Source organism: Mirounga leonina, unplaced genomic scaffold, assembly GCF_011800145.1.
Source record: "Mirounga leonina isolate KUSES-001 unplaced genomic scaffold, KU_Mleo_1.0 Mir_115, whole genome shotgun sequence".
In the NCBI taxonomy this organism is placed as follows: domain Eukaryota; kingdom Metazoa; phylum Chordata; class Mammalia; order Carnivora; family Phocidae; genus Mirounga; species Mirounga leonina.
Genome location: NW_023270268.1, coordinates 75,767,855 through 75,792,792, shown reverse-complemented (window position 1 = coordinate 75,792,792; position 24,938 = coordinate 75,767,855). Strand labels below are relative to the sequence as shown.

General features: G+C 42.0%; 1 protein-coding gene across 4 annotated transcripts in view; it reads left to right on the top strand.

Annotated features, from left to right (window-relative positions):
- The first annotated feature begins 814 nt into the window (after positions 1-814).
- IGF2BP2 (insulin like growth factor 2 mRNA binding protein 2) overlaps positions 815-24,938 on the top strand; it is a 158,045-nt gene continuing 133,921 nt past the window's right edge. For all 4 annotated transcript variants that reach the window (XM_034999760.1, XM_034999758.1, XM_034999761.1 and 1 more), the window contains exons 1-2: positions 815-1,084; positions 2,671-2,731. In XM_034999760.1, the coding sequence (XP_034855651.1) occupies positions 907-1,084; positions 2,671-2,731 (239 nt within the window). In that variant the 5' untranslated portion in view covers positions 815-906. The remainder of the gene's footprint in view (positions 1,085-2,670; positions 2,732-24,938) is intronic.

The window sequence follows — 24,938 nt, the reverse complement described above, 5'->3', positions numbered from 1 at the left end:
AGCCCTCGACCACACGCGCCGCCCGGTCGCCCCGGAGAGCCGGACGGGGAGCGGGTCTCCGAGGGAGCGCTCCGCCCGGGACCGCGCAGAGCGCCAGACGCGGCCAACTCGCCGCCAAAGTTGCCTCCCAGCCTGCCCTCGCCTCTCACCTCCGAGGCACACCTTCCCGCGGGCCCTAGCAGCCGCACTCTCACATCCGGTCCACCTTACGCACACCCCTCTCCACGCTCTCCCACGGCCCCTCTCCCTCCCACGCCTGCGGCTCGCGGCCGCTCCCCCGCGCCCCCTCGCGCACTCCCACCCGCGCCCGGGGCGCGCCTTCCCCGCCCCGCCGCACGCCTGGCCTCCGCGCCGCGCCCGCCCGGGCTTCTGGCGCCCGGGGGCCGCAGCCCCGGGCCGCGACCCGCTTCCGCCCGCCCGGCGGGAGGCAGAAGCCCGGGTAGCCGTGCGGGGGGCGAGGGGCTCGGCGGCGCGGGGCGGGGAGGGGGCGCTCGCTCGCTCACTCTCGGCTGCGCACACGCCCGTACAAACTCTCACACAGACACACGCGGGGTGCGCTGCCGCCGCCCGCCGCTGCTCCTCCTCCCGCCACCGCCTTGAGAGAGAGAGAGAGAGGAGAGAGAGAGAGAGGGAGGCAGAGAGAGCGCTTTGTCCGCGCGCCGCCGCCCGGCCCGGGACTCTGCCCCGAGGAGGCAGCCGCGCCGAGTCCCCGCCTCCGCCTCTGCCCCCGGGCGGGCCGGGCCGGCCGCGGTGGGGGGAGCCAGGCTGAGGGTGGGGGTGGGTGGCGGGCGGGCGGAGGGCGGGGAGGGGGGGCGGAGGAGGAGGAGGAGAGACGAGGGCAGCGGAGGAGGCGAGGAGCGCCGGGTACCGGGCCGGGGGAGCCGCGGGCTCTCGGGGAAGAGACGGATGATGAACAAGCTTTACATCGGGAACCTGAGCCCCGCCGTCACCGCCGACGACCTCCGGCAGCTCTTCGGGGACAGGAAGCTGCCCCTGGCGGGACAGGTCCTGCTCAAGTCCGGCTACGCCTTCGTGGACTACCCCGACCAGAACTGGGCCATCCGCGCCATCGAGACCCTCTCGGGTAAGCAGTCGCCGCTGCCCCCTCCCCCCGCCTCGCCCAGCTCAGGCCGGGACGGCGCCCGGAGGGAGGCCGAGCCCTGCGGGCGGCGCCCGGCGGGGGCTCCCGCGCCCGCACGCTCACTTCCACGCACCAGACCCTCAACTCTCGCCGCCGGCCCGCTCCCGGGACGGCCCGCTCCCCTCCCCCCACCGCTCCGGACTACCCCCCTGCCCTCCCAGCCGCAGCCCTGGGGCGACCCCCGTGCCGCTCCGAGGGTGCCCAGGGCTCACTCGCTCTCTGGGGGCACCCTTCCTCCCCCTGGCTCCCTGAGCTGCTCTCCAGAGTTTCCCCACCCCCATCCTGAGAGCCCCCGTCCCCTCTCTTCCCTGACCTTCCCGTCACCCCCTTTGTCAGGGGACCCCCTCCAAATCCTGCATCTCCTTCTCCCTTGACCGGACCTTACCCTTTTCCGTGCCTCGTGCCCGGGACCTCTCGCCCTGTGGCGTCCCCTGAGCCGCACTCTCCTTTCAAGCCCCCTCCCCACCTCGCCCCGCGGTCCCCCACTTTCGGCACCCCCTCGGCGCCACCCTGATGATCCCCTCCGAGGTTTCGGGGCTCCCCCAACCCCAGCCCCTGCACGACGGCACCTCTCTCTCGGTCCTCTCCCGAGCCTCAGTCCCCTCTCGCTCGTCTCTCAAGCGCTCCTATTTTTCTCTGAATTTTTTGTCCGATTTTATTGAGAAGAACTCGGGGCTGGGGGCTTTCCGCCGCCTGTCCCCCCGCCTCCCGCTCGGCCAGAAGCACCTTTTTACGAGGTGCCCTGTCTCAACTCGGTGGGGGCCCGGGCTGAGAACCGGGAAAGAGGCGACCGGGGGGCCCGCGAGAGCGCTGGAGCCCAGACGGGAGACGGAGAGCGACACACACACACTCGCGCGCGCGCGCACTCACCAACTCTCCCTCTCGCACACGCACCGCTCGGAGCCGCGCTCGCCCCCGGGGCGGGAGCCTGCGCCCCCCGAACCCCGGCCCGGCGGGAGCCCCTTCCCCACTGGCGCGCGGGGTGGGGGCGGGGCGGCAGTAAGGCCAAGGTGACACCCAGGAGCCGGCCGGGACTGGGCTCTCGCAGAAGCGGCCCCGGGGTGGTGGTGGTAGGGGGGTGGGGGGCTTCAGTGCGTCTTCTCGGGGCCACCGGGTGGAGAGGGCAGGGAGGGGAGCGCAGCGGAGCCTTCGGGGCCCGGGTTAGCGGAATGGAGAGGTGGGGGCCGGGAGAGGAGCGGGGCCGCGCCAGCCCTGCAGCTTGAGTTTCAAATGAGCTCATCCTTTCAAATTGGCGCCGCTCTTTATTAAATTTGTTTTTCCGGTAATGCCACCCACAGCTATACCTGGGGTCGGATCCGGGCTCGCGCCCTTCCCACCTCGTCCCAAGACTCGGGGCGCCCACCTTGCTTCCCACTGGGAACCAAGTTTGCCCAGCTCGAGCGGGGTAGGAGACCCCTTGAGGGCGCCCGAAGGCGGAGCCCGAGCGTGGAGTTCTGTGCGTGCCCCTCCTAGACCCCCGCCGGTTTGATCTAAGGAAGGTTCTGAGTGCTTTAATTTCTGTTTTAAAGGTAAAGTGGAATTGCATGGGAAAATCATGGAAGTTGATTACTCAGTCTCTAAAAAGCTCAGGTAAATATATTTTGCTTAGTTACTTTGTGATAGGGCTTACGTATAAATACAGAAATACATTCAGTTTTTTAAAGTGTGCTTTTATAGTTTTTAAAAAAGGCTTTTGTTTGTTTTGTTAAGTGGAGATAACATAGTTTAGAAAGTTACATTTTTTTACTTTCATTATATAAGGTGTTTACTGTACTTGGAAAATATCTGGTGCCTTATTGGGGGTGAGGGGTGGCGAACCCTAGCTGTGTGAAATTCGCTGGGACCGTTAAACTTGTTTATCAAAACTTGCCTCCCACCCCCCACTCCCACCCCTACCCCCAGCACAGTGGCAACAAATGCTTGTCAAGACTTCCTGTGAGATGTTAAGAGTAAATATTTACTTTGTCAGCTAAATTGCTGAACTAAACTTCGCGATTAATTAGTTTTCTTTTTTAGATAGCTTAACGTTGAATAATAAAATAATTCAGTAAGGGGTCAATATTTTGCACAGCACTCTAAAGAAATAAGTTGTTTGGATTGGCTGGCAGTTAAAAAAGCCAGACTTTTTTAGTCACTGAGACTACTGACTATTGCTTCTGAGCGTTTTGTTGTTGTTGTTGCTTTTAAGATATGTTTGAGGCTAAATAAGTATCTTTGTGAAATCTATAGTTATATTTAAGTGCACTGTTGTTAATGAAGGAGTAAAGAGTTTTGTGGAAGTTGGATTTCTCCACAGTGATTTGCCTAAGTGAGAAGTATCTATGAGGAGAGAATGAGGGAGAACATCTTTGTTTAAAGTTTTTTGTGGACTTTAAATTGGGGCCCTTTATTACTCATTCTAGATTTTTTTTTTTCTCCCATGTGTCCTAACTTAGTTTATATCCCATTCACATACATTTCTTCACCATTAGTCATTAAGTAGCTGGATTGAAAACTCTAAGTGAAGTCTTTGATCTACCACCTTTACAATTTGTGATACTCAACATTGTAACCGCTTACTTGATTTTTACCAGAATTGAATAGATTTTAAAACAAACGTACTAATTTTATAAATACTTAGATGTTTTGTTAAAGAGGTTTTAAAATTGTGGGCGCATTTTCAGATACTTTTATTTTAACTAAGCGACAGAGTATCTTTTGTTTGCAAATGATTCTGTGACATATCACAAAAATAATGCCTTTTTAAAAAGGCAAAAGTTATGATTTGCAGTTTCATGTGTAATACTAAGCTAGTTCTTCTCTCTAGGAACAGATGTAGTGTGTAACTGGTTTTTCAGTTAAGTATTTTAATTTATATACTTTTCTATAAAGTTTTTTTTTGCCTGAGAAATCCAAGTTGAAACTTTCTGATATATTAAGTACTTACTGTGAATTTAAATTACTCATCCTACAACACTTGAAAATTTGATAACTATATTGAGCAAAACTTGAAAGAACCACCTAAAACATTTGATGGGCTATTATTCTATAAATGCCTAATTCTATTGGCTGTCTAGCTGTTTTGAGTCCTTTTTGGGGTTATAATTAATAAAAATCACTAGAATTTTAACTTTGTTTAGTTGGTGTCTCATTTCATGTTGCAAAGTACATTATTTCATGTTGCAATGTAAGGGAAATACTAATTTATCTAAAGTTATTAACCTCTCCTAAGACTTCTCACAAATAAACTTCTTCTAAACTTTTTCTTTCGAAATGAAGAGGTTATTTGCTGTTAGCCAGAGTGTCATTTAAGTAATTTTGTTGTGTTTATGTAAGAGTTCAGAATTAAAAGCATGTCCCCAATTTTTAGTATTAATTAAATAAAGAGCATACTAGGACTTATACAGCCCTATTAGTACATAATTTCTTTGAACATGTGGGCGATATGAAATACCTAGGAGGTAGATTAAAATGCGCTCTGTATGATTCACTACACTGAAGACGTCTGACATACCAAATGTATGCATAAGCTGCTGCTGTAGAGGGTTGCATCATTTCTGATTGGATGGTTTTACTCTTTTTTTCCCTTTCCTTTATTGGTTTAAAATGCAGGAATTAGTTGCTTGTACTGCAGGCTAAGGGAGAGATGGCTAATGACTGGCGTTGTGTACTGAGCTCAGACCCCTGGGATGAAGCAGCTGTATGTTCTCATGTACAGGGCACTACCACGGTGCTGGCTTTCAAAAAGCAGGGTACTGTGACATTTGAAACCAAAGCTTTTATGTTATATGGTGACTATTTTGGTGTTCCTTTGTTGCATTTCCATGAAATTTAACAAGTTAGAAGTAAATTTGTCAGCGTTAAGTCAGTTCTATATGTGGTTTTTGTGTTAGTTGAAGTGAAAATGTGAAGAAAACAATTCATCCTCATTGCTTGCTTACTTAAAAAATCATTTAACAATTGAGTGCTCATTTTCTTTATATTGTTCTGATTTCTTTCTGTTTTCAAGAATCAGTTTTAGTATCTACATTCCAAATAGATTTTTTTAAGCTAATGATACTTTGGGAGGAGATGTTTTTATCTTAAGTCATGAAATTATTGGCATGCCATTTGCTTACCAATTGGGTCTTTTGTTATATATCATTCTAGCATCATTTTACATGTGCTATTATAGTAGACAGCCTAGATAACCATTACTTTCTCAGGGTCATCAGAAGCAGAAAACTTTTTCCTTTTTGCCATATGTGTTTCATTCTTACTAGATACAAAGTATTGTAATGCAAACCATAGACAAACCATCTATTTTTCTTACTTTCTAAGTTGATTTCAGGCTTTGTTGAATAAAAATCTTTGGATTGTTTTTCTCTATTCATATTTGTTGGTAGTATATATAAATCAAAGATTCCTTAAAGAGGAAGAACTTGGTAGTGACTTTAAAATTCTGCTAAAAGTTGTGGAAACTTCTTGACAGAAATTTCATTTTTGATGTTGAGGAGAGTTTAGTTTAAAAATATATACATATATCTGCATATGTATCTACACACATACACTCGTGCGCACACATCACATAAATTGTTTTGAGCTAAGACATACGCTAACCTGAATGTGCTTTGTAACTAAAGTTGAATGATTCTGTGAGAAACAAAACTTTGAAAAATGCAATTTCTGCCCACTGCTAGGAAGTAACCAAGTGGTGCTAGACATGCTTTCACTGAGATGGTGTGAATACTATGAGGTAGTGTAGGAAAAAGCTATGAATTTGTCTTTCATGAGTTAAAAATCAGTAATTGTGTTCTCTCCAATGCAAATGAATTCGGTCTCCTATAGGAATGTTAAAGAAAACAGTATCTCAATTGTATTTTGCTTGTATGTACTACATTGTGCATAGTTGAATTAAATACCAAAAAGGAAAAAAAAAAAATCACCCAACCTCAAGCCCTCCCTGCAACAAAGGCTTTTGCTGCATCAATTTTTAATTTTGTAGCAACAGAAAAGACTTTATGTTAAAATCATATGATAGCCTTCTATTTAAAGAATTTGTTGAATTAAAAATTAATTCCTGAATTTAATTAGATAGATTCCATGTGTGGATATAACATATATTAATATAAAATACATGTCAAACTCTAAGGTAACTTATGATTTGACTTTGAGTTGGATGTTTAGTTTCCCATTTTTAAAACAAAAATTTTTTCATATGGTTCTAGGCAATGCCATAAAGAATTACACATTTTTGCGACCTTTAAGAGATAATAGAAGCAACAAAGAAAAATATTAGTTGATAATTCAGGTGATAATGTAGGTTTAAAGTTCTAGCTTACAAATATTACAAGACTGGTCATTTGGTGTTTTTATGTTATTTAGCTAAATATTAAAAAACATTGAAAGCTACAAATCAAAATACTTTTTATGTGCTGCTTGATTTTCCAATTTGTCAAATTTATCTCGGTTTTAAATTTGTATTGTAGCAATTTATAAAAGTATTAAATGGCTGCATCTGACCATTAATTTTAAAAGGAGGTTTGGTGATGTTTAATACATTTGTCAAATGGTGTTTTTTAAAATAATGTTTCCGTGTAATTATGGCTGGATATAAGATGACCAGTAAGGGATGGTCTCAGAGTTTTGTTTTTTACTATTTTAACCTGAGACTACATAAAGATGAGAGAAGATTAGTAGTATTTGTACAATACCTTTTACACATGGTGAAATAATGTATTTTCTTTAAGAAGAATTTTTTAAAGGACATTGGATGATTTAGAACTAATTGCATGTCAAATTTTACATTTAACTATTTTGAGTAGATTTTTTTTTTTTTAATGGAAGTTGCTCCAGTTTTTCAGCTGGGGGGATGTAAATGAGGTTGAAAGTGCATAAAAGGATAGTAATTGGGCACACTTACTAAAAGTCAAAACAATGAAAATCAGATTTCTACAGGAACTTTTTACACATATCTGATACTTCTCAACTTTCTAAATATTTGCTGTCTATTGCTGAATCACTCTTCCAAGTCTTCTAATGAAATTCTCAAAAGTAGATGAGCAATTGGTCAGAGTTGTGAGAGGATATTATTTGAGCTAAGTGTGTCATCTCTGTGATTCAGTGGGGTGTGTGCACATGGGTGTCTGTGTGCATGTGTGCTTTGTGGGGGACAGTACGTTCAGACAGATGGTATCAAGAGGGAAGTGGAGGAAATCTTTAATTGAGCAACATTTGCTCTGGAGTTTAGAATCTGACAAGGCAAATGAAAATTGCTGGATGTTTGAACCTTGTGACAAAGGGAATCAGTATTTGCTTTGAGTGATACATAACTCTTGTAGGTGGTTAACCTTTTGGAAGCCAGGGCTCCAGCACCTGTGGTGGCTTCTGCACCGAGTGTGCTGCTGGGAGGACGATGTAACGCTCACTGTACTCTCCTTCCTCTTGCTTGGATATCCTCTCTCACTAATAGAGTTAGCTCAGTGATTCTGTGAAGGCTCTGATGATGTATAAGCCATTTTTATAAATGTTAGAAAATTCAAAATCTGAATATGCATTTTCATTTAGAAATTCTATACTGTGGAAGACAGTATATTATTTTGCACAACAGAAGTACTCTGACAGAATCAATTTCATTAGAAGCATAAATATTGAACTGGTTTCTTTGGAGACTCTTAAAAAAAGTTTCAAAATATACTTTTAAAAATTCCACTTACATGCCACCAAAGTGTCTTCACGTTCTTTTTGGTGTTGAAGAAGAGAGTGGCGTGGCTTGGCTAAGCCAGTTTTTTAAACCAGTTTTCTAAAACTTTTAGTCAAAAGCATTATCTCTCAAAAGTTATGATTAACTTCTTAATTTGAAGGATGGCATAGTTCTGTTTAACAAAACATGCCCAAGTAATTTATTAGTCAAGGTTTATCCTTTTTACACTGAAATTCAAGTCCAGTCAGTTTGGGTAGTCATTCAGAACACTATCGTTGAAGAAAATGTAATAGCAAATAAACAACGAACACCTACCGGTAAAGATAACAGGTTTTCCTCCCATTTATCATCATTAAAATATTTTTAAAAATCTTTTACTTTATAATTTGACTTCATGCTTACAAACTTGTAATTTTCATTTGGTGGCATGGACTGTATGGGTTCTATTTTCGGCAGCAAAATTGCAGAGTGCTCAGAGCATTATTTTTAAGGTTTTTCTTTCCTGTTTTGATCATGTACTTTGGTCTTTCCATAAAATAGAGAAGAAAAATTATTTTCCTTTATAGAAAAATTGAAATTCTGTTGCTTTGGCTTCCAAAGACAAGGGAGGATATGATAATTGTTTCTTTAATTTGGTTTAGAGTTTGACGGCATATTGAGGTAAAGATTAAGTAGACCAGAAAAAATGGATGCTTTTGCACTAATAGCAGGCAATCAAATCTGAAAGCTAACCCAGTGTCCATCATTGAATAGATATATGTCTCCTTCCAAGCCTCTCTTTCTCACTATGTAATAGGCTTGCATTTTTGAGATACATTTTGTTCATTTATTCCCAGATTTCTTTGTTATTTATCTATTCTGTACTTTATTCTTAAAATGTGAATATTACTTAGAATTTTCCCATTCTGTTTACTATCAAGAATATTTCATAAAATAGCTGTTTTAATGAGTCCCATAAATGAAAATTAAGAGGGGCGCCTGGGTGGCTCAGTCGTTAAGTGTCTGCCTTCGGCTCAGGTCATGATCCCGGGGTGCTGGGATCGAGCCCCGCATCGGGCTCCCTGCTCAGCGGGAAGCCTGCTTCTCCCTCTCCCATTCCCCCTGCTTGTGTTCCCTCTCTTGCTGTGTCTCTCTCTGTCAAATAAATTTTTAAAAATCTTAAAAAAAAAAAAAAAGAAAATTAAGAGTTCGAATGCATATTTTAGACTTTCTGATATTTACCTGTATCATAAGAAATGTTGTACCTAATGACCAGGAAAATATGTATGGGACCATTTCAGCTTTTCTCATTATGATATAATTAATATGTGCCAGTGTGTGAGAATTTGCCTTAGGGGGGAAGCTTGGATTTTTAATTTTTGTTTTGAATGTGATCAGAAAGGTTGTTTCATGATTCCATGTGTTGATGTGTAAATAATGCTCATAGCATTCTCTCGGGGAGATATATGTATTTTTATGTGCCTGCATCGTATATTCATATAGTATTGATGTCTCAGTCTCTTCAACACATTATTTCATTTACTCCAAATAATAATTATGTGAAGAAGATAGGACAAGTAATTTCCTCCCCTTTTTTCTGATGAGGAAACTTAGTTTCAGAGAGATTTAATAATTTGCCCAAGGCCACATGGCTATTAAATAAAGCTGTGGCTAGAGCCCAGGTCTTCTGATCCTCAGTCCAGCATGCTGAGACTTTTTTTTTCTATTTTTTAAATTAAAGAAGTCGGGCGCCTGGGTGGCTCAGTCGTTAAGCGTCTGCCTTCGGCTCAGGTCATGATCCCAGGGTCCTGGGATCGAGTCCCACATCAGGCTCCCTGCTCGGTGGGGAGTCTGCTTCTCCCTCTCTCTCTGCCTCTGCTTGTGTGCTCTCTCTCTCCTTCTCTGTCAAATAAATAAATAAAATCTTTAAAAAAAAATAAAATAAAATAAATAAATTAAAGAAGTCAGTCAAAAGTGTTGTAAGGCTCAAAGGGTGCCTTTCAAGAGTGATGGAAGTATATGAAAATAGATTTGTTTGTGAATGATCCTTTGCAGTCTTATTCTTACATCAATCTGAGTTATCTGTACTTTGTTACAGTTTTTTTAGAAGCAGAAATAATTAGAAACAAACAGAGACAATTTAAACATTACCAGCAGCATTACCTCCTCCTAACACCATGCTCGCCCATAGACAGAAGTGGGGTTGGAGTTTGTTGCTTTTTTCAGTGGTTGCATTCCTTGTGCTATGAAATAGAACACTGCCAAGAAAGACGTATCTCTCGACATCTTGCACCACACATTAGGCAGTGAGCTGTAGCTCTCTGGTCAAGACTATCAGCCTTGTGGTAAAGGAAAGTCTAGCTCAAGGAATCACTTGGGTGGGTTCTTCCTGGGTTTTAACCAACCCATTGCTGGAGGTCAGGACTGTGTTTTGGTTTCTTTTCCTGGTGGCTGCCAGGTCTTTGAGAGACATTAGATTTGGTGTCTCTCTGCTTCACTTTCTGTACAGAGTATGGCCTTTGGCCTCTCTTGTGGGGATGGAATGAGTATTAGTAGGATAGTATCCATGAAGTTTTCAGATTCATTAATGATACAATCACTCAAAAACATATACTAAATAACTAAGCATGTGAAGTGCAGTTCATTTTCCCTTAATTGTAAACTTTCCCTGCATTTATCCTCTTGTTTCCTTTAAGTTTTGTGTACTGTCCTATGTATATGGTGGTGGTGGAAGGGAGGAAGGCACTATCAAAAAATAATAGGTGAAAAGATTATTTCCAACTCCCCACACATTTCATTTCTTTAAGTTAGGATAGTCTGGAGTAAGGTATTGGATGTTCTGTGGAATTCTGACTCTGAAGATGGGGAAGGAAGGTAACTAATACTTAGGAAGCAGTTCCTGTGCTAGGGGGCTGCACGAGGCCTTCTGTGTATCTTATTTTATCCTCACAACAGCCGGGAGAGACCTGTACTTCATCCTTTTTACAGATAGGACAGTCAGGCTTCAGGCTCAAAAGCAGCTCCTCCTTCCACCTGACCAAACCTGCTTCAAAGAAACAGTGGTCCTATTACCTTTGCTCTCCTCCTAATTTAAATATAGTAACAGTACCCTACCAGTAAAGCAGGAGTTGTGATAATGTTTACATAGGCTACAGAGTAACTTTGTATGTTTTTCCCAACTCAGAACAAGAGATAAAGTTTACATGTATACAACAGATATGCTGAGGAAGATAAGGTGCTGAAGTTTAGTTATTTTTAGTATAATTGAAAAACAGCTAAAAGTGTTAGTCATAATTTGAGGACACTTTTTGAAGTAGTCCTTCCTATGGTAGAGGCGTTAGTAATTATGAAAGAGAGGTGTTTTTAAAAGTCATTGTGACTGAAAACTAACATAATGTGTATGCGGTGTGGGGAGAGGGTCTGTATTCATGCTTTTGGCCCAGATATATTTTTTTAAACCCTGAAAAAAGACTCAGCCTTTTTTGTTTAGGACCTAGAATGTTGCACAAAGTTTGGCATGGTTTCATTTTCATCTGTATATAAAAAAAATGTGTATGGTCTAGAGAAGGAAAATATGGGATTCTCACAAATTGCTTTTCATAAAATGATTCATCTTACTAACATCAGAAAATTTTAAACCTTTCTGACACGTGAAAATGTCAGTGAAAGCACAGGGAGTGGAAAGATGGGTCTTTTTGATACAATACTTAAATATTATATAGTACATTGGTGACTTTTTTAAGTAAACAAGATGTAAGATACAATTATACTATCAATGAAAGGAGATTTACAAGAGTTTTGCTTCTAGAGATAGAGGTGCTTTTTTGATAAAAACATAATCTTATGAACTTTATTATGATTAAAAAATGATTTTTCTCAGTCAAGAACCTCTAATAGAGCTTAAAATGTTATCAGAGAAGACATTTTTATTATCTGGCTACATCTTCTCTTTACGCTTTCTCTTCAAAAAGCAAAGCAAAAAATATGTAATTGAATGGTGATTCTGGGGACAGGTTAACCTCAAACCAATTCACAAAATAGAAGATATTTTGAAAAAGCTCATGTGAGGACAGGCTATGACTGTATTATGTGGAGACCTTTTACTTGAGTCCCTCCTGATCTTTGTGATTTTAACAATGCATAATGAAAAATGGATGTTTTTCTTCATTGTATGGGTAAGACTTTGGAGTAAAATATTTGTGCATCTTTGAGAGAGTCATATAGATGATTCAACAGTTTAACACTAATAAAAATGGAGTTTAGCCTCTTCAAATAGAAGGAAGGGGGAATGAGAGAAAGAAAGAAAGACAGTTGGAGGGAGAGAGGGAAGGAAGGGGGACAGGAGACAGGCGGCATAGGTGACTGAGTGAACTGTGTCAGGCAGCTCGTGCATTCTCTGATTCCAGAGCACAGGGGAAAGACTGGTACTCACTGATAGTGCAGAGAAGACAGTAAGTGACTCCAGTGGTGCCAGCAGGACTGAAAATCTCACACAATTTATTCTTTGATGTTTAAAAACTCTAGGAGTATGTGGCTGGCCTGCCCCACAAAAGGTTTTGCATTTCTTTCTATGAGGCTCTGTACTGGCCACTTCCTCCCTCCCTCTCTCTCCCTCTCTCTCATTCTCCTTCCCCTTTGCATTTCCATGGGGATGGCTAGGCAGGGCTGGAAGGTGCCTGGTGTGCAGGCCTACCTCCAGTGCAGTGCCCCTCGCTGGCTGAGTTTGGGGAAGCCAGGGAGGCGTGTGTGCGCTTGCTCAATGTGTTGGAATGTATGGGTTCTGTGGCATACACTTACCGGGAAAGTGCAGCAGACAGACACACAGACCCACACACAGACACACACACATACACACACGCTTGTCAGTGGTTGGGGGGGTTGTCAAACATAGCTGGCTTTTATGAAGAGTTGAAAATTTGGGAAGGAATTTCCTAGTGTTGAAAGTTCAGGCTACTTTTCTCCCCCCTAGAGTGCAATTGTATTTATTCTTTGTAAAGGGAAAACATCTCCCCCCCCCCAAATACCGTTGAAGGATAGAAAAAAAATTTGTGGATGCATAATCTGGCCTTGCTCCTGGATCTTGCTGTACTCTTTCCCCCTTTCTCTTTATATGAATAGTGATGTCTTCAAATCACGGACACTGAATTTGTAAAATAAGCTTTTGAAAACTCTGAGTTGTGTCACTGCTAATGATGATAGAATCAAGGATCTTTAGAAACCAAGTTTTAAGCTCAGTTATTTTAAAATATAGGATTAATCTCCCTTTTGAGGAATAAAGAATAAAATACTTGCCCAACGAAGACTTCTAATTTTTTTGCCCCTTAATATTTTTTAAAATTTTACATTCATTTATTTTTTTTTATTCACAAAAGATTTGAGGTAACAAAGGTGCTGTTTATTCAGTTATTTGAAATAAAGAGGACAGAGATTTAGTCTTATGAAGTAGGTTAGTGAAACTGACATTTTGTTTTAAGGGCTATAAAAGACTGGGAACAGGTGGTTGGTTCTAATATAATTCTTTATACATCTTAGGAGATTTGCCAGGGAAGAGTTAGCTCTTTGGTTCATTGATTTTTGTATTAATGGTTTGCTGTGCATGTCTGTTTCAACGATTTCAAGACAATAATTGTGATATTGAAAATTGGTGGCTTTAGTTCATGATTATGGACAAGATGTTAATACCTGCCTTAAAAATTTCCAGGCCTGGGGCGCCTGGGTGGCTCAGTTGGTCAAGCGGTTAAGCGTCTGACTCTTGATTTCAGCTCAGGTCATGATCTCAGGGGTGGGTGAGATCAAGCCCTGCATCAGGCTCTATGCTCAGCAGGGAGTCGAGCCTGCTTAAGATTCTCTCCCTCTCCTTCTGCCTCTGCCCCTGCTTGTGTGCTCTCTCTATAAAATAAATAAATAAATCTTTAAAAAATATTTCCAGGGGTGCCTGGGTGGCTCAGTCGTTAAGCATCTGCCTTTGGCTCAGGTCATGATCCCGGGGTCCTGGGATCGAGCCCCGCATCGGGCTCCCTGCTCCGCGGGAAGCCTGCTTCTCTCTCTCCCACTCCCCCTGCTGTGTTCCCTCTCTCGCTGTCTCTCTCTGTCAAATAAATAAGTAAAATCTTTAAAAAAAAAAAGTTTACAGGCCAAAGTCCTATCTTTTACTCCCCGTGGTAGTACGTTTAACAGTGTGTTCCACAAAGCCTGAGGATTCTGAGGAGATGCCAAATTCATGGGAAGGAAGAAGTGGACATATGTACATGGGAGATCCTGGCTTCTTAACCACCTTTCAGTCAGAAAACAGCTATATTCATTGCAGTTTTATGTATTGGAGTTCAGTCTAGAATTTGGTTCAGAAAAGAGGTTTGCTGCTTTAAAAAACAGTTTGAAAGTTATCTGTCCTATAGTATATAATTCTGGGCCTTGAGTCCATTCCTTGTTCAGACATTCCAGCAGATCCAAAACTCCTTCCTTCTCAAGGAAAATTTAGACCCTGCCTTTGCTACTTCTAAATCTACTTCCTGTGGAATGGCCTGTCACTTTCGCTTTAGTAACAAATGTTTGCTTTGCCAACTGCATGCCAGACTAAATCTATGGATTTTTCTATAATCAATAGCACAGAATGTTTGCCCTTCAGGAACTTTCTAAGGAGCTCCTTGGCCAATGATTGCACTTCAGTTCTTGGTAGAGCCATTAGAGTCAACTAACTTTGAAGAGTGATGGGTCTGGTGACAAGGGACCCACTCATTGATCAACAATAGGGCTTTGCTTCAGGAGGTCCAAGCAGGTTGGCCCTCCTGCCCCTTCTTTAAGCAGAGCGTCCCTACTTTTATCTGTTGCATATGGTGAGTTTCCATAAACACAGGGGTGATCTTCAGAATATTTTCAACTGGTTAGAATGGACACCTCACAGGTCAGAGGGGACATAAACCATTATCTAATACACACTTGCACAGCATCAGTCCTGCATGCATGAGTCTTGTTCTAGAACAGGTTATTAGGGGCGTGTGGGTGGCTCAGTAGGTTAAGCGTCTGCCTTCGGCTCAGGTCCTGATCCCAGGGTCCTGGGATGGAGCCCCTCCTCGGGCTCCCTGCTCAGCGAGAGCCTGCTTCTCCCTCTCCCTCTGTCTGCCTCTCTTTCTCTGTGTTTCATAAATAAATAAATAAAATCTTAAAAAAAAAAACAGGATATTATTACTTCAAACAATATATGTTATTCTCTCAGTGATTTCTTAACCTGTGGTCAAGGACTCTTGGGGGCAGTACTTAAAGTCCTTGGACTTTGCCTTCTGTGTTATTTAAAGAGCCTCCTGGAGGGTTTTCATGCCCAGAGAGAGGGAGAGAGGAGGCTCCCCTCTGAGCTCTGCTTTGTGCCCATGTACTCCATCGCTCCAGCTTCAAAGACCACTGATTTCATATCCTACATCCAAGTTTTGTAGTAAGGTTGTCACAAGAAACCACCATGTATTTACAGGGGTCCACACTCAAATACCTGCAGGTGATATAAGTGGTGGCAAGGGGGGGTTTCTATGACGGACAGGAGAGGTAGCTCTTAAGTCAGCTTCAGCCAGCTGCTACATGTGGAAATGTAAGGCCAGTGTTCACAAATCTGATTTTCCAGAAGAAGCTGGAAGTCAGAATTCTTATGTTAAGTATTGGCAACAATTCAAAAATTTTTGTAGAGATTGTGAAGGTCGAAGAAGATAACTTGTGGGTTGAATCTGGCCCACGGGTTGCTGGTTTGTAGTCTCTGCCACATGAAAATTCGGCAGCTTCTATAAGATATTGTTGAAGACTCTCTCCATTATGTTTAGTATCTCCTACCCTTAAGGCTTGTCTGTGAATGAGAGGGGAAAGTCCTTCTGTTGATGAACTGGATAAACTCGTATGTCTCTTATCTAAAGATGATGATAGCTGTTTAGAAGCTCAAAATTAAAATTATGTCTCAGTTGCTGCAGCCATCCTTAGTCTAGTTAGTTTTCTGGAATAATTATTTTCTCTACTATAAAGTACCTTACACTTTTAATTTTATATCCTTATTATGTTTCTATTATATGGAACCACCTGAAATCCTTTTGTAAATTTAGAAGGTACATATGCTGAATGTGTGACCATCTTATAATTTTATGTATATGCTATTTCATTATACATGTTCATGAGAAAAAAAACAAGCCCTATTTTCATATAATTGGAGGAACATATTTCCTCATCGGTCTCAATTATACCTTCTCCAGTTAAACACTGGGCCAGCTATAGATGATGTTTTAAACTGTTTTTAAGAAGATATGATTCTCATATGTCTAGCAAACGTTTTTTTTTTAAATAAGAGCTTGAATTCTGCCTGTAAATCAACATCTGATATAAGGCAGGTAGTTTTAAAAGCATAGTGTGGGGGCGCCTGGGTGGCTCAGTCGTTAAGCGTTTCCCTTTGGCTCAGGTCATGGTCCCAGGGTCCTGGGATCGAGCCCCGCATCGGGCTCCCTGCTCAGCGGGAAGCCTGCTTCTCCCTCTCCCACGCCCCCTGCTTGTGTTCCCTCTCTCACTGTGTCTCTCTCTGTCAAATAAATAAATAAAATCTTTAAAAAAAAATAAAAGCATAGTGTGTACTTGGCAGGAAAATTCAGTGGTGAAAAGTAGTGCTTTTAAATATTTTTGAAAAGTGTTTTGGTTACTGTTGCACTTTCTTGTATTTAAGTTGAGGAAATTGAAAGCCGTACGGATTCTGCTTCTGGGTCCTGGGTGCAGTAAATACTCATTAAGGCCAAACTAAATGGAAACTGCCAGTTACCTGAGGGACCTTTACAAAAAAAACAAAACAAAAACACAAAACCCAAAGAAAACTGAAACACAAAAAACTAGTAGGATTGTTGGATTAGCATTTTAAAAATGTATCTTTTTATTCTAAAACTTACATGAAATGAAATAGCTCATTAAGAATCCCTATAATGGTAAGGTAGAGCGCATGTCTTGGGGAACATAAAATTAGATGATCTATGGTAAGACATAATAGAGTGGCATATAAGAGTCTGAGAATTCAGGATTTCATTTGGTTTCCCTCATTTGTGAAGGATCTAATGGCTATCAGTTCCATAAAAATAATCAACTCTATTTTTTGGACTGATCTTTTGAACTTCAAAATTTTGAAGTTCCATGAAATCTTGCTCTTGTCTTGTTTTTTATTTCCACTGGTGCATCTTGAATGCCTTGAAAAGTGAAATTAGCTGCTCGTTAAATATTTTTCAACTTTTAAAAATTAGAGCCATAATAAGGTATCCTTAATAATTTGCTTTTATTTCTTTTCCTCTTCTTTATTTTCAAGCTGAGGGTGGGGAGAAATAGCAGTTCAAAGATTTTACTCTTTTGTGAATGGGTTTTTCAGTCTTTGTACTGAATCCTTGGCCTAAGTGGAATGAAACCTTCATGGGCATTTTAGGTACAAAGGTCCTTTAAAACATGAGGTGCACTGCAAAGAGCAGTTTCCCAGGGCTGCAAAGTGAGTTTTGGAAAGCAGAGCCTTAGATTTGGTGGAACCAGAATAGGTTTTGCAAATCAGTCTTTATAATAATAATAATAATAATAATAATAATAACGATGGTGGGTTAATCTTAGTATTACCAGATTCAGTGTGATTACTCGAAAATACAATTTTCTCTGTAGATATTTCTCTCTCCAACCCAAATTAGATTAAAAATATGCCAGGAGTCATGGAAGGAAAACATATATAGCCCCCCCCCCCCCCCCACACACAAAAATGGCTATCCTCTTATTGCAAGATAGTAGGTGGATACAAGAAGCAAGTTAAGTTGTGTTTTTATGTAGTAAATCAAAGATGATCAGCTTAAGCAGACAGCGTCTGAAATTGTTGTGAAAAAATAGACAAGTGCAAAAATGACAGAATTTACCAATGGGTAAGATAATGCATACCCAAGGAAATGACTGATCTTAAAATAAATGTTAATTGCAAAACAAGATGCTGTCAAATGCTCTGTATTAGTAATCTATTGCTGCATACAAATTATCCCAAAACTGGGGCGCCTGGGTGGCTCAGTCGGTTGAGTGTGTGACTCTTGATCTCAACTCAGGTCTTGATCTCAGGGTTGTGAGTTCAAGCCCCACACTAGGCTACATGCTGGGCATGGAGCCTACTTAAAAACAAAACAAAACGAATTACCCCCAAAACTTAGCAGATTAAAGCAGCGAACATTCATTATCTCTCACATTTTCTGAGGGTCAGGAATATGGTAGCAGTATACCTGGGTTGTTCTAGCTCAGCATCTTTTATGAGGTTGCAGTCAAGAAGATCTGCTATCAAGCTCACTCTTATGGCGGTTGAAAGGCCTCTGTTTCTCTGTGGCTGTGGCTAGAGCTTTCAGGCCTTCATAACATGGACCTCTCCGTAGGTCTGCTCACAGCATGGCCGCGGGCTCCCGCGAGGAATCGAAGAGAGCGTGACACCACAGTGCCTTGCCCCACCTAGTCCGTGAGTTGTGCATCATCACTTCTGCCTTATTTTGTGTGTGAGACATGAGACAGTAGTCCAGCCCTCACTCAGTGGGAAAGGGTCACTCAGGAAGTGAATACCTGGAGGTGTGGGGATCCTTGGGGCACCTAGGATTTAACTAAGTCAGTCAGGAAAAGTCAACAAGTCAAAGAGAGTCTTAGCTAACCTGGAGTTTATACTGAGGAGAATAATCCCTTCTGTTCATATTGATACTTAGCTCCTTTTGGAGCAAAACAAATTTCTTATAAAACACCAGTAATAACAGTTATGGATTACTGAATCCTTTTATAATCCTTACTTAATTTTTCAGAACCCCTTCTAGGGTGAGGGAGGCACTGCTCTCCTTTTTTCAGAGATTGGGGAACTGAGGCCCAGACTGTTCAAACGGCTTAGACAGGCCACATATTCAGCTTTCATCCCAAAGTGTCTGCTCCCCGCCTCTCTTTTTACCCTCTTTCTCTTCTTTCCTCTAAAGAATGATTGTAGTTACTTTCTCTTTCATAAAACACAATTTAATTTTTCCCTTTCAGCCTTATCTGAAAGAGCTGATTTTTTAAATGCTTAATTGAAAAGTTTAAAACACTGTTCTTATAGTATCAATAAAGATGTTAGCCACTTTTCTGCCAGCAGTAAGAGCCCTTTTTGCTATTTTTGTAACTGGGTGAGGTCTGATTTCTCCAAAATTGTGCCATACTGTGGTTAGCCATAGTCTACAAGAGGAAAATAGATTTACCCTTCTTTAAAATCATTGGTTTTCTAAGAAATATGCTATTTACTATACCAAATCTGAGTAAATCTTTCTGGGACAAAATGCAGTGGTCACTTTGATATCAGACAAGGCCAGTTCTCTTCCCCACTAAAAATGCAAAACATCAGGCCTTCAGATCTTTGGTATCTACCTTTTTTTTTTTTTTTAAAGATTTTATTTATTTATTTGAGACAGAGAGAATGAGAGACAGAGAGCATGAGAGGGAGGAGGGTCAGAGGGAGAAGCAAACTCCCCGCTGCGCAGGGAGCCCGATGTGGGACTCGATCCCTGGACTCCAGGATCATGACCTGAGCCAAAGGCAGTCGCTTAACCAACTGAGCCACCCAGGCGCCCCTGTATCTACCTTTTTATACATTTATTTCTTGAGGAGATTTGATCGTGTTTTTGGTGTTAGTCATATCCACATTGGTGTTGAAGGATTCATTCTGTGTGAGTGTTTTGCTAAATTCATGCAAACCTATCAACTTTGCCTATAGAATGTCCTGACTTTGACTTCACTCAAATATAGTATTTTAATAGTCATGTCTTTAAGTTTTTATTGAATCTCAGTGCTTACTTTACTTGCATTACATATTCCTATAACCCATTTAACCTTTTCTCTCAAAGGTCCTGATAACATGATAGTGTCGAGTGAGGAGTTATTTTGATTCTTTCCTTTTGAATGTGTATAGACTGAGACTTATAGAGTATTAAAGTCCTTTAGGAATGACTGCTCTCTAGGAAAGATAGATACTTTTTATATTGTTTAAGAAAAACCACTAGGGGGGGCGCCTGGGTGGCTCAGTCGTTAAGTGTCTGCCTTCAGCTCAGGTCATGATCCCAGGGTCCTGGGATCAGCCCCGCATCCGGCTCCTTGCTCCGCAGGAAGCCTACTTCTCCCTCTCCCACTCCCCCTGCTTGTGTTCCTGCTCTTGCTATCTCTCTCTCTGTCAAATAAATAAATAAAATATTAAAAGAAAGAAAGAAAGAAAGAAAAACCACTAGGGGTAAATACTGAATTTTTTTTTAAAGATTTTGTTTACTTACTTGAGAAAGAGAGCACGGGTGAGGTGAGGGACCGAGGGAGAAGCAGGCTTCCCACTGAGCAGGGAGCCTGATGTGGGGCTTGATCCTAGGACTCTGGGATCCTGACCTGAGCAGAAGGCAGATGCTTAACTGACTGAGCCACCCAGGCGCCCCCTGAATTTTTTACACTCTGTATATTCTAGTTAAATGAGTATATCCTGAGTTATCCTTTGTGGGAGAGGGTTGTCCTTGAGTGGGTTCTCAACCTCTCCATAGTTTAAAATCTTGATGTATTTTTTTCACAAAACAATCAAATGATGACATTAAGAATTTTTTTTTCTTCAGAGATTTGAAAGAGAACTCCCCAACTGCCTTCAGTGGAAGGACCAAGTTTAAGATTTGTTTCAGATTTTTGTCATCTTCAAGTGTTAGGAGGTTAAAGGTGAGCATGAACAATTCTGGGAGCTCAGAGGACCAATGTGATATGTAACTCTACACGTTTTTTTTTTATTGTTTTTGTAATATTTTGACTGCCTGTAGATATTCACCCAAAGAAATGTATTTTTTCTCATTCTTCCTCAGAGACTTACCTTTTTAGAATCCCAGCCTGGGAGAGAGGGAGAAGGGAAAAAAAATCAGAAGCCAACTAATGGGCTGAACTGCCACAGGTGACCTCCTCGATTTCCTATAATCTCAGTTATTCCTCCTCAAGTTGCCCCTCCAGTTGATTTGTTTTTCAAGTCTAGAAAAGCAGCATTTGGGGTGGAAGAGAACATTTCCTGCTTGGCTACCTGACAGAGCCTGTTTCCCAGGTCTCCTCCCAGAGCCACAACAGGTGTCTCTACCTACAAAACACCTCAGCACAGGAGCTGTCCACAGAGTTCTGGGTGGGACACAGCTCCTCTGAGTGTCTCTGGGTGTGTGTCATGGCTCTCCTGGATGGTTGCGTGTTCTTTGGAAATGTACATGTTTCCTGGTTTTTCAGAAGTGCTTCTGGGCTAGTGCAATTGATGTTTGAACCTCAGACATTCTCTCTTGTGTCTAACAGCCTAGGGACTACATAATGTACAGTGAACGTGGTTGGGTGTTTTTCATCATCAAATACATCAGACCCTCTCTGAAAACACAAGCGGCATCAATTTCTCTGAATCTGGTTGATGCTGTTCAATTCTTGACCTGAGGTTATGGTTAGAATTAAATACATTGAGGCTTTATTGATGCCGGTTAGGGGAAGATCAATGATAATTCGTCAAATGTCTGAACGGGCAGATTTTTTTAAAAAATGTATGTTACTTTCAATTAAGTACTGCAACCTGAGTTAACAAAATGTTGCTAAAGAGCAATCCTACCAGACCTTTTTATTGAATAGAAAAAATGATTTACATTCATCATATCAGTTATATGTAAATACTTCCGAAATGTGTTTAAATAGCTTATTCTCTTGAGCAGTTTAAATTTCCCTCTTATGATCTTGTTAATATTGATTCCTTGGTTAAATCAGCTGCCCTTCCCTTCTTTTTAAAGAAGGAGTAAATTCCAGTTCTTTGCTATTACAATTAGAATTAATGACATTTCACTATTCAATGGGCTATAATATCTCAGTTCTTTGTAGGTTTCCAGTGCCCTTAAGATGGAAATAATTTAATGTCTGAGTATCAAACTATTCTAGAAGAATTTAGGATGATGCCTTTGTAATTTTCACATGACAGGAAGTGGTTAAAAAGTCATCCATTCAGGGCGCCTGGGTGGCTCAGTTGGTTAAGCGACTGCCTTCGGCTCAGTTCATGATCCTGGAGTCCCGGGATCGAGTCCCGCATCGGGCTCCCTGCTTGGCAGGGAGTCTGCTTCTCCCTCTGACCCTCCTCCCTCTCATGCTCTCTGTCTCTCATTCTCTCTCTCTCTCAAATAAATAAATAAAATCTTAAAAAAAAAAAAATAAAATAAAAAGTCATCCATTCAAAAGAGAGTTCAATTTAAATCATGGCAATCCATTATTACTTAATTGACAGAAATGAAGGCAATTTTGATCAGAATAATTATAGTTTAATAAAATGGAAATACCTCTTTTTTCAGTACTTTTATTTGGGAAATAGTCACCAACAAGAATCTAATAACCCGGGCACCTGGGTGGTTCAGTCGTTAAGCGTCTGCCTTCGGCTCAGGTCATGATCCCGGGGTCCTGGAATCGAGCCCCACATCGGGCTCCCTGCTCAGCGGGAGGCCTGCTTCTCCTTCTCCCACTCCCCCTGCTTGTGTTCCTGTTCTTGCTGTCTCTCTGTCATATAAATAAATAAAATCTTAAAAAAAAAAAAAGAATCTAATAACCCAATAGTACTTTAATTTGGGCGCTGTTTTAATGTTTGATCATTTGACATTTGATTCTGTACTACCCTTTAAAGGTAAAATTTATATATGTTTTAGTTTTGAAGGAAACATCGTGGGTAACTTCTAAGATTGAGCCTAGCAAACTACATTTTTCAGAGATAGGATGATAACCTTCAATATCCCGCTGCTAAGTAGAAGAGGCTGCCTGGGAGCTGTGTTCTAGTGGGAGATATGGAGCCTGCAGTCTGCTAACCCCTCCTACATCAGCACTCAAAGGGTACTTTCAGCGTTTAACTTCTACATTTATTTCAGTTCTTCTAGCAACAAAAAAAGTGTTTGTGGGTGTTTTCATCTTGAGAAAAGCTTTTACTTCTGGCTATTTTCTCTGCCGGGGGTCTTTAGAGACCTAAGCTTTGTTGATAGTGCCTCAGTCTGGCTGGTGGGTAAGAGGGATTCTATGCTTATTTGGTGCTATTACATTTGGATTTTGAAATTCACTGCCTGCCAGCTCTCAGTAGCTCAGGTGAATATCAAATAATGTCCCAATAATTTAAAAAATGTTTTTGAGACTCAGTAAGGAATTCGGGTTATTTCAGTTTGGAAGAGGATTACTTGAGCACCTACTACGTGTTTAGCCAGAGTGCAGGGCACAGAACGTAGGACACAGAAGAAGCCAGCCCTCAGTCTCCACATTAATGAGCTAGGCTCTAAAGAGTCTTCTCTTATTCTTTCCAAATTCACAGAAGCGAACCATGAGGAAACTGCTGCTTTTTGCCCTTACCCTCCCCATACCAGCTTAATGTGTTGCCATATTTCTGATTAGTCAAGAATACTTTTCAAATGTCTTTGGTGTGTTAAGCTTGGGAGGGAGCAGGACTCAACCTGAAATTGAACCAGACTCTGTCCCGTGTGCCTGAGTGCACCCCTGGTTTGTGCAGTAGGTTTACCTTCCACATTACATTTTTTAAAAAGATTTATTTCAGAGAGAGAAGGAGAGGGAGAATATGCAAATGAGGAGGGGGCAGAGGGAGAGGGAGAGAGCAAACCTCAAGCAGACTCCCCACTGAGAGTGGAGCCTGACATGGGGCTTGATTCCACAACCCACAAGATCATGACCTGAGCTGAAATCATGAGTCGGATGCTTAACCAACCAAGCCACCCAGGCGTCCCCCACATTACATTTTTTCATTACTTACTCTCAGGTATTCAGCCACACTTAAACACATGAGGCATTGGCCTAATTGTTGTAAGAAGTACAAAGGTAGATAAACCACAGAACCTGCCTTTGCCTGGAAGTGAAATTAGCCTGTAGTTCCTGATCACACCTGTCATGCTGGGGGACAAGGTCCAGATGCACCCTCATGGGGCAGGGAGTACACTCACTGGGTGTTGTAAAATTTGTTGTGGGCACTGGGAAACTGGCAACAGGGTGATCCCCTTGGAGATGTAGCTATAAGGTCCCCTCCTGTGTAAGGCTCGCCCAGCTCCTTCTGAAATGTTCCCACTCAGGTTTTCGCTATTCCCTCAGCTGTCACCGTCTGACTGCAGAGTTATCTGTGTGCACAGCAGGCTGGTCTGATAGTCTGTTCACTGTTCTAGGAAGGAAATAGTGACTTACCCATGGTGTGTGCCCAGCCGTCACATGGGCGGTGCTTGCTAATGGTTAAAGTGAATTGTGTCTGATTTTATCCTGGTTTAACTTTAGTAACTAAAATTCTCAGGGAATGGTACATTCTGATAAACTAAGTAATTGATGGTTAATCAGAAAATCCTTTCTTTGGCCTGCACTGTTGAAAACCTTTCTAAAATTTTAGACCTCACCTTATCGAGGAGAGGTATAATATTTTTGTAATAAAATTAATTTAGAAGAACTATTAATATTGTTCAACTAGAGAAAGTATAAGGCAGTGATTCTCAGTGTGGCCTTTTGACCATCAGCATCACCTATGAACTTGTTAGAAATGAAGATTTTCCACCATAGCCCAGGCCTCCTGAATCAGAAATTCCCAGGTGGGTCCAACAGTCTGTGTTTTAACAAGGCCTTTAGGTAATTCTGATACACTAAGTTAAGAGCCACTGGTGTAGGTCAGTTGTTCTGAGCCCTGGATTCATAGTGTAACACTTGGGGAGCTTTAAAAAAATGCAGCCCCTGAGCCCACTCCCAGAAATTCTGATTCATTTGGTCTGGGGTAGGCCTAGCATAGCTATCCTTTAAGTGCCGCTGGGTGATACTGACGTGCAGCCAGAGCTGAGACCCAGTGATGTAGGGAGTGGAATTACTCACATTATCATCTGCAGCTCTCTTAATAAATCCAGGGCACCTGGGTTGCTCAGTTGGAAGAGCATGTGACTCTTGATCTTGGGGTTGTGAGTTCAAGCCCCACGATGGGTGTAGAGATTAGTGAAAAATAATAATAAATTTTTTAAAAGCTTCTTTCTCCTAAAGAAAAATTTACAGTTGTGTTTTGCTTAATCTGGGTTTCATTGAGCAGGCAGTCCCCACTTTTCATGGCATTGCATTAGTAAAAAAGCAGGTGTTTTAAAGTCAGTGGTATTTTCCCACAGGAAC